Raw genomic sequence first — 10,421 nt, 5'->3', positions numbered from 1 at the left:
TGATTGGTAGGGTGGTTAAACTGTCATCAGCTCATTATGCATTCATTAACTGCTGGTGCCTGTCCAGTCTAAATATTTATAAGCAGCCTCCCTGGGGTGTGTTCCTATTCTGTCCTGCCTCATAATTATGAACTCACCAATCCGGGAACAGAAAATCTATTTTTTGAAGACCACAAAACCTCAGTAAGGAGGGTGGGGATACAAATAAGCACCTTAAAAAAACAAAAAACAAAAAAACCCCCCCAAAACTATTTAATTTAGGGATTTAAAAAAATCTCTTAAGGAGAAATTTAAAATATTGGTGTTGCTTGCTTTTAAAATTAAGAACAGAGAACATAAATTAAACCACTTTGAAACATTACCTTCATGTGAATGTTTCAAACAGGCAGAGGAGAAAACAGACATAAGGGAGCCAGATGGATAAGAGTAGATAAGCTAAAAGGAAATGAGAGAATAAGAGACACATTAAAATAAAAATGAGGGAGAGAAAAAGACAGAGGGTGAGAGTAAACTATGAGTAGGGACAGGCAGATGAAAGGAGTAAAGGAAAAATAAAAATAAGCTGGAGAAAGGATAATACACATGACAAAGAAAAATACACAGCAGAAGAGAAACTAAAGAAAAAGAGCTTGAAAAGCAAGGAGAGGTTTAGAGAGAGGCCCAGTAGATTTAGTGGTATTAGTTAGGGGCCACCCCAGATTTTGGGGGGGGGATATGACTGTCCCTTACAATGCACTTACTGCCTATAGCCATTTGATAAGTTAATTAGCTGATTAACTTATGTCTGGAAGTTTTGCATTGCTCCAAACCTTAATTGTTCAGTGGTTCTGCTCAAAGAATGTGACTAAAGCAACTCATCAATGGAGGCTTTCCCAAATTACACTCCTTAAAACACTAGTTATCATAGATTTTCATATTTAAAAAATAGCCCCTCAAATAAATTTGAGAAATGCTACTTTGAGCAAAGTTAAACAGGAATCGTTGCTGCAATACTTCGTAGAGCCTCTTAATATAAACTTTAAGAGAATGCTGTATGGGAATACAGGGATTTCCAAACTTATTTGATCACAGAACTGATCATTTAAAAAGAATCACAAGGGATGAGTGTTCTGCAGAATATACCTTGAAAGCACTACTTGAGGAGGACATTATTCTCTGAGCTTTTAAACCAGTGGCTATAACTATAACACCCTAAAGGCCAGACAATGTGAAACAAAAGGCCAAATCTGTCTTTAAGCCTAGAGGTTTCCTGTTCCTGCAGCCAACACTGCTATTTCTTTATCTCACTTTATATTCATATTACTTTAAATGCTTTTTATGGGAAAAGTTCAAAATACTTATTCTTACATTTAATGCTCTCCATACCTCTAATATATTTATCTTTATTAACACTGTATTAAACATTATTCTTGTTTCCTTTATTGCTAACCTTCTTCCACTATGATGATTAAAAACTATAAAAAGTGGTCATTGCTAATCTCCTGCAACCCTACTCACAATGCCAAATTCATCTTCCCTACCTCCTGGGCACATGGTGGTTCAGTCTAAGTGTGGCCTTGTAACTATGTTCACCCAGTAGATTGAGAGCTGAAGTGATCTGTACCATGTTGGCCTCACTTGCTTAAAAGAATATTGCTTGGTTTAAATCTTCTCTTTCCCCTTCCCCTGAGCTGACACACAGTGTGTCTGTAGCCCAGCTTTGTCCACGCAGATGATGATAATGTCCTAGGGATGGCAGAAAACTTAGAAGGTACCTGCTTGGTGCCTGGGGAAGAACCACTCCACCAAATTGAACCACTCATCTTCAGACTATTACACCAGAGAAATGAACTTCTATCATTTTGTTTGTTTGTTTGTTTTTTGCAGCTGGTAGGGGGATCCGAACCTGGACCTTGGTGTCACAAGGCTGTGCTCCAACCAACTGATAAACTCCTATCTTTAATGAAAGCACTGTAATTCTGAGTTTCCTTAACATGGAAATTTAACATTTATGCTCACTAAAACATAGTGTGTATTAGTCCATTTTTGTTGCTATAACAGAGTACCTGAAACTAGGTGATTTATAAAGAAAAATGACATTTATTGCTTACAGTTTCTAAGGCTGGGAAGTCCAAAGTCCATGTGGTGGTACATTGCAAGATGGTGGAAACAGAGAGCAGAGAGAGAAAGACAGACTCTTCTCTTCTTTTAAAGCCCTCAGAACCATGCCCTTGACCACCATTTTTAATCCATTCACTACTGCAGGGTCCTACAACCCAATCACCTCTTCAAGGCTCCACCTTTTAATTACCGTAATAGGATTTCCCACCCGCTTAACAGTCACAGTGGGGGCTAAGTTTCTAATACATAAAACTAGGGGAACACAGTTCAAGCTCCAATGAGTTCTAGGGGTACATAACTCAAACCACTAGATTCTGCCCCTGACCCCACAAAATTCATGTCTTTTCACATACAGATACATTAATTTCATCTCCAAAGTCTTAACTTGTTTCAATTCAAGAGTCCGAAGTTCAAAGTCCCATCTGTGAAATCAACGTAAGTTATCTACTTCCAAGATACAATGGTGGGACAAATGTAAGGTACACATTCCCATTCCAAAAGGGAAAATAGGCCAAAGAAAGGAGAAACAGGTCCCAAACAAGTCCGAAACCCAGCAGGACAGGCATTAAATCTCAAAGATGGCGAATCATGTACCTTGACTCCATGTTCAATGTCCTCTGCATGCTGGTATGGAGGTTGGGTCCCCAAGTCCTCTGGAAGCTCCACTTCTATGGCTTTCCTGGTCCCAGGCGATGCTTTAGCTCTCACAGCCTGGTGTTGCATGCTGGTAGCTCCACAAGTCTGGGGTCTCCATGGTGGTCCCGCTCTCACAGCTCCACTAGACATGGTGCGGGTGGGGTTTCTCTGCTGAAACTCTGACCCCACGTTTCCACTTGGCATTGCTCCAGCAAAGGCTGTATGTGGTGAATCCACCCCTGCGACAGATCTCTTCCTGGGCCCCCAAACTTTTCCATACATCCTTTGAAATCTGGGTGGAGGCTCCCAAGCCTCCACAGTTCTGGCATTCTGTGAGCCTGCAGACCTAACACCACGTGGATGCCACCAAGGCTTCTGGCTTATATTTTCCAAAGCTGCATGTCTAGCCACACCTAGGGCCAATTTAGCCACGGTTGGAGCAGCCAAAGCTGCTGGGATGCCAGTGCTAGAAGCAGCTTCCTGAGGTGGCCCTGAGCAATGAGCTTTTTGAGGGTGCCTCAGACCTGTTCCTCAAGACCATTCTGCCTCCCTAGGCCTTTGGGCCTGAAATGGAAGGGTTGACCCCAGAGGTTTCTGCAATGCCTTCAAGGCCTTTCCCCCCTTCTCTTGATAATCACTTTCCTTTGTACTAATATTCTTAGCACCATTGGATTTTTCCTCTGAAAATGCTCTCTGCTTCTCTACCACATGGCCAGGCTGCAAATTTTCCAAATCTTTACACTCTGCTTCTCTTTTAAATTCTAGCTTTATGTCATGCCTTTGCCACCATAACTCAGCATAGGCTGTTGCAAGTAGCCGTGCAGCTTCCTTAATGCTTTGCTGCTTAGAAATTTCTTCTGCCAAACATTCTGATTCACAACTCCTATGTTCCAACTTCCACAAAGTCCTAGGGCATGGACAGAATGCAGCCAATTTCCTTGCCAGTTCATAGCAAGGATGATCTTTGCCCCAGTTTCCAATAAATTCCTTCTTATTTCTATCTGAGACCTCCTTAGAATGGTCTTCACAGTCCATATTTCTATCAGCATTCTGCTTGCCACCATGTAATAGGTCTCTAAGACAGTACAACTTTCCCTTGTCTTTTTGTCTTCCTCCAAACTCCTCCAACCTTTGCCTAACACCCAGTTCCAAAGCCACATCCACATTTGCAAGTATTTATTATAAACAACACCCCACTTCTCTGGTACCAATTTTCTGTATTAGTCTGTTTTTGTTGCTATAACAGAGTACCTGAGACTGGGTGATTTATAAAGAAAAATGACATTTATTGCTTACAATTTCTAAGGCTGGGAAGTCCAAAGTCCATGTGGTAGTACATTGCAAGATGGTAGAAACAGAGAGCAGAGAGAGAAAGACAGACTCTTCTCTTCTTTTAAAGCCCTCAGAACCATGCCCTTGACCACCATTTTTAATCCATTCACTACTGCAGGGTCCTACAACCCAATCACCTCTTCAAGGCTCCACCTTTCAATTACCGTAATAGGATTTCCCACCCTCTTAACAGTCACAGTGGGGGACAAGTTTCTAATGCATAAAACTTGGGGAACACAGTTCAAGCTCCAATGAGTTCAGGGGGGACATAATTCAACCCACTACATAGTGTTAATAATAAAAACTTAACTTCTGAGTGCTGTATTAGTTTATAGTATACTCACATATATACTGTTTTTAAAAAACATTTTCACTTTGATTTTGTTCTTTTTTATTTTATGCAAGTAGTTATCATCTACTATCAATGTTAATCTGAACAAATGAAAACTAAGGCTAATCATGATCATAATTTTCATCTTACTATGTTATTGCTCTGTAACATATTTGTTTATGCTCTCAAGATAATTTACGAGCTGTCTAAAGTAGGTTCCTTTTTTTAGTTTATGTCTAATCACTAATAAACCTCCAAATATGACATTTCCCACAAATTCCTCATGGTATGATTATGACTAATGATAGGAATATATCTTCATGACTTATAACACCTTGCTGTGAAACAAAATGTGCAAGAATATCTATTATTCAAAATAAGTACCCTATATTTTCTTTCTTTCTTTCTTTCTTTTTGGCAGCTGACCAGTATGGGGATCCAAACCCTTGACCCTGGCGTTATTAGCACCATGCTCTACCAAGTGAGCTAACCAGCCAGCCCCACATATCTGTATTTTCTTCAAGAAAAATACAGAATGATTGAACAGTAGTCATTTCAAAAGCAATTTTATGGTGAAACATTCTGTTAAATGAGAGAAAAGCAAGTATTTGGAGGTAGCTACTGAAATATTTCTATGTTTATGAATGTATCCTTGGTAAAGAGCCAAACAAAATAAAGTATGACTCATTGTCAGTAAACATTCCCTAGATGCCCTTGCATTATTATGAGAGAGATACTGTCTGGTTTTAATAATGTATATAAAATAAATGACTATTTACATTCTTCTTACAGGCATTAAAAAACAATTGTCTATTTAGCAGAAAGGTCTTTAAAATCTAACATATTAATTATTTTTTATTTTCTTGTCAATAAGTTGAGGAGCTATTTTTAAGGAAATAATTAGACACAAAAATATTTTACTACCTTTGTTTCCTTAGTAGCAATTTTAAGTAGTTGCTAGAAGTTTAAGGCATAAAGAACATGGTTTTATTGTATCCACTTTAGAGGGTAAAGAGCCATTAGTATATGCTTTTTTTCTGGCTGAAATATCTGAATGCTCATCTCTGATTGAGATCAGAAGTGAAGGAATTTGCAATTAGCCTTAGAAAGGAATCTTAGCAATCATAGTGACTCCTTCATTTTACAGATGAGGAATCAGACGTTTTAAAAATTATTTTATTTACATTTTTTATTAAAATAAATTTTTTTGGCAGCTTGCTGGTAACAGGAATGGAACCCTGGACCTTGATGTTATTAACACCACACTCAAACCAACTGAGCCAACAGGCCAGCCCCTGAAAAATTATTTTAATTAAAGGAGACTTCTCGAAAAGGAAAAAAATTGATTCATTTAATTCTAAATATTGTACAAATCAAATCAGTAACCTTTAACACCTCTCTGAAGGGCTGGCCTTACTGTAATTTCCACTATACACACAGGAAAACTAAGACATACACAAGCTAAGCAGTTCACTTATCTCTCTGATTCAGTGTCATATCTGCGAATGGAAGCCAAAACTTTGACTGTTGGACCATTTTCACAGATGTAGGCTGATCTCATTCGGAATGGATGCTGGCTGGGGGCTAGGAAAAGCCCTGTTTGGGAAGTCCCCTGGTGGAGTACTGTATTTCACAAGCAGATACTTGCTGACCAATGCAAAATACTTGCTTAAATGAGTCTCAATTTACAATGCCATCTTTAAGAAACAAAATGCTACAAAATATCAGCTTCCCTGCCTTCGTCTAAAAGTGTCCTTGAATCCTAGAAATTTAAAATGTGCTTTAAATCTGTTTCAATCTCTAATATACAGGAAATGCATACAATCTCATTTACTTTTTATTTACATAATGAGTCGCCTTTGTGAACTCCTAGTGGATATTTAGAATGATACTATTCATTTGGATCCCTCCTCTATTTAGAAATGTATTTTCCATGCTATTATCACTCCGGAACGTTTAGTACAGACCAGAAGTAAAATAAAGGAAAAGTTACTGGCAAATCTCAATATATATCTTTTTCCCACCAAAGCACCGATGATGACAAACTTCTAAAGGCAACTCAACCCTTAAAAAAAAAAAAAACACTCACACACACACACAAAATCGCCCAGCTTTGCCAGTGTCCCTGATGTTGCATCTAGTTGCCCTACAAGACCCAATCCTACGGGTCATGGCCCAGTATTTCTGATAACCACATTCGGTGCTGTAAGTTGTTCAAACCATTACCGCATCCATCTGCCTGTGAACCATCCCAGTGAGCTCATGCTGTAACCTGGGTTGGAGCATTGCTTGCAGTGAAGCTAAAGGATCAATCACGATTCTGGGAACCCTACTTCGCAGTTCTCCCGGGCCACATAGAGGGGAGCTTGGTTAGGGCAGGAAAGGGGGCGCTTGGAGCTGAACCTAACAGGGTCAGGGTGCGTGCAGCGAGGGAAGCCGACTTTGGGGAGAAGGCAGCGGGGGAGCCGAAGGGGATCAAAATACCAGCAGGGGCAGAAAGAGCTGGGGAAGAGGGGGGCGGCGAGGGTGACCCTGGTTGAGGCGGGAAAGGAAAGACGGAAAGGGGGTGCAGGAAATGGGCGCCAAAGAAAGAAGTGAACAATTGCGGAGGAGGAAGTCGTCCCTGGAAGAGGAGGGGCAAAGGGGAAGCGAGAATGGAGTATATGCAATTTCGAGAGAGAAGGGCCGGGTGCTTGGGGAAGGGGTGCCCGGGCGGGCGGAGGGGGCGGCGCAGTCCCCCAGGTCCGGGCGCGGCGGCCCTACCTGAACCGCTCCTGTCCCGCTGTGTCCCAGAGCTGCAGCTTGATCCTCTTGCCCGGTTCGATCTCCAAGAGGCGGGAGAAGAAGTCCACGCCGACGGTGGGGTCGCAAGCGGGGGAGCGCAGCCCGGGGAAGCGGCCCTGGGTGAAGCGGTGCAGAAGGCACGACTTGCCCACGGTGGAGTCCCCTATCACGATGAGGCGGAACTGGTAGATCCAGATGGTCTCCATCGCTCACGTGCCCCGTGGGCTGCCGACCGCCCCACCCAGGGACCAAGTTCCGCGGCGGGAACTGTCCCTTCAGCACCTCCCGGGTGCTCGCACGCCGGCTTCCAGCATATTCCTGCGGCTGCAGCCGCCGCCTGGTCCCCGCCCTCTCGGGAGGGAGAGGCGGGGCCCGGCCCATCTGGGGGCGGGGCCTCGGGCCGGGGGGCGGGGTGGGGGCCGCGGCACGGAGGGAGGGGGAAACCGGCTAGCCGCGCGCTAACTCCCGCCCCCGGCCGCTGTAAATCACTGTCCCCCAAAGCTCACTGGGCCCTGACGGAAAAGCGGGGGTGGAGAAAGGACGTGACGGCAGCAACAACCAATGAAAATGAAGCAAGGGCTCAACTTTGGGCGGGTCAGCCAATGAAAAGTGAGAGTCGTTTCTTACAGGCGTCAGGGCGGGCTGGGCAGATGAGGGCTCTGATTTCGGAAGTCGCGGAGGCCATAACTGGCGTCACTGCTGTCGCTGCTTGTTTGGTCCGTGTTTTTACTTACCAGTTCTGAAGATCTTCGTTGGCGGCTTCCTGCTTCCTAGCCTCCTAGAGCGGCCCTTTTGAGGCGTTCTAAAGTGAAGGAGTTGAGAACGGTTTCTAAATAAATTTACAAAACTAGCTCTATATCCTTCTACCACGGGCTCTGGCCATCGCTGCTGCCGCGAACCTCTTCTTCACCGCTTTCAATACTTCAGAAGATTGAGAAAAAACGCCGAGTATCATCTCCATACTCTCTGGGGATCTCCAGCCCGGGGAATGTTGGAGAGAAAAAAAAGTGAAACGTTGAGATGCTCATAAAAGCTTTAAAGCCTACAGGTGGTCTCTGCTTAGCTTGTGTCTGGGCAATGATCTAAGTAAACAAAGCAGAACTTATATTCTGGTTAGATCTTACTACTTTCTCGTGCCTTTCCTCAAATTGAATAATAGTGAATTCAAGATTTATCTTTAAAAGGTCAAACAGTTTTAAAGAGTCTGTGTGCCAAAATAAAATTTTCAACAATTCCACTTTTTTTCTTGCACACACCCAAACTTCTGCTGTCATTTTTTCCTTTCTTGTTTTGGAGAAAGATGTGTCTCCTTCCAGGATGTGTATAATCCCCTGCCTGGATTAGGGCCCACCCTAATGACCTCATCTTAACTTGACTACATCTGTTTCCAAATAAAGGTCACATTCTGAGGTGTTAGGGGTTAGTACTTCAAAATAGCTTTTCGAGGGGACACAATTCAACCCATAACAGTGTCCCATTTAGTTTCTACATTGCTTCCAGTTTACTTTATTATAAACACCTTTCATGGCTCTGCATTTGCTCTAGGATAAAGTCTGAGTACCTAATCATGTCATTACTACCAGTCGCAATAAGGAGTCTACGATCTAGTCAGGCGATTCCTCTATGTGACATGCTTTTCACACTATACTTTTTCTTTTTTTCATGCTGTTCCCTCCTCTCCTTATGCCCCTTTCACTCTTCATCTGGTCAGCACATTTCTATTCATGTTTCAAGGCTCAGAACAAATATTGCCTCCCCTTTGTAGTTTTTCTGAACCATCTATATCCCCAAGGAGAGTCAATTTCTTCCTCATCTGTGTTCTTACAGCAGTTAAGCAAAGAGTACTCTGTACTTCTATAATGTCTATTATATCTTTTATAACATATCTCATATTGAATTATGGCTATTGGTTTGACTATAACCTGCTAGACTGTAAATTCCTTAAGGCCAGAGGGACTTATTAATTGATTATTTTCTCAGCACATACACAACTAACACATAGGAAATGTTCTATAAATGCGCATTGAGTTGAAATGAACTATGTTAACCATAATTCTGTATTTACTTGAACTTCTGTATATGTGCAGTATGCACACAACCTCATGAGCTTCACCATGAATTAAAATTTGATTAATTTTATTACTAAAATTTGCCTTTGAATAATCCATGAATAACTTTAAGTGTATTTGTATTATGAATGTTGAGTATAAATAATTTAATATTTTAATTAAAATGTGATGGCATATTTGTGTTTATAAAAGTTTAAGATTAAGAAATAAGGCAAGTAGGTAGGGCACATTTAAGAAAGCTATTAAAGCTATTATTCAGGAAATTCTGTTTTGATATATATTTTTAAAAGAAAGTGAAAATATTGGAAGTACTGGACAGGAGAATCTAGCCTCGTTTTGTTCTGCAAAGCCCTGAACCAGGAGTCAGGCGACCTGGGTTCTAGTCCAGCATCGTTACTAACTTTGGGGGACTTTTTTTTTTTTTTAAAGAAATGACCGGTAAGGGGATCTTAACCCTTGACTTGGTGTTGTCAGCACCACGCTCTCCCAACTGAGCTAACTGGCCATCCCTATATGGGGATCTGAACCTTTGGCCTTGGTGTTATCAGCACCACACACTCCAAAGTGAGCCACGGGCCGGCCCCTGGAGGACTTTTGATATCACTCTGAGTCTCTGCTTCCTCATCTGGACACTGAAAGGGTTGAGTATTTCCCAAAATGGGGTTGTAAAATCTATTTGGTGTTGGGGCCGGCCCGTGGCTCACTCGGTAGAGTGCGGTGCTGATGACACCAAGGCCCCGGGTTCGGATCCCATATACGGATGGCTGGTTCACTCACTGGCTGAGTGTGGTGCTGACAACACCAAGTCAAGGGTTAAGATCCCCTTACCGGTCATCTTTAAAAAAAAAAAAAAAAAAAAAAAAATCTATTTGGTGTGTAACTCCAGAATTCAAAACAAAACATCACAGTACAGCACACATTATAATAAAGATGATTGTTTCATGAATTTTTTGTTTCAGTGATATGTGTGAATGCGTGTGTGTGTGTGTGTGTGTGTGTGTATGCACACATGTGTGTACTGGGTCCAGATGTAAAATTTTTGGTTAGAGCATGGTGCTAATCACACCAAGGCTCAGGGTTCGATCCCTGTACTGGTCAGCTCCCCCGCCCCCCGCAAAAAGATGTAAAATTTATTTATTTTGTATCAAAGTAAAAATTTCAGGGCCGGC

At 42.1% G+C, this 10,421-nt stretch overlaps 1 protein-coding gene and 1 non-coding gene across 2 annotated transcripts in view; both read right to left on the bottom strand.

Moving 5' to 3' along the window:
• The window catches only part of RAB39A (RAB39A, member RAS oncogene family), a 30,336-nt gene extending 22,947 nt beyond the window's left edge, over positions 1-7,389 (bottom strand). The window contains exon 1 of the mRNA XM_063092394.1: positions 7,163-7,389. Within this exon, the coding sequence (XP_062948464.1) occupies positions 7,163-7,389 (227 nt within the window). The remainder of the gene's footprint in view (positions 1-7,162) is intronic.
• Positions 7,390-9,684: 2,295 nt separating this feature from the next.
• Positions 9,685-9,757, bottom strand: TRNAV-GAC (transfer RNA valine (anticodon GAC)). The gene has a single exon. It is a non-coding gene; the product is annotated as a tRNA-Val (tRNA).
• Positions 9,758-10,421: the final 664 nt, after the last annotated feature.

The sequence above is a fragment of the Cynocephalus volans genome, chromosome 4, assembly GCF_027409185.1.
Source record: "Cynocephalus volans isolate mCynVol1 chromosome 4, mCynVol1.pri, whole genome shotgun sequence".
Classification (NCBI taxonomy): domain Eukaryota; kingdom Metazoa; phylum Chordata; class Mammalia; order Dermoptera; family Cynocephalidae; genus Cynocephalus; species Cynocephalus volans.
Note: the sequence above shows the minus strand (reverse complement) of the source record. Positions and strands in the feature narration are given on the sequence as shown.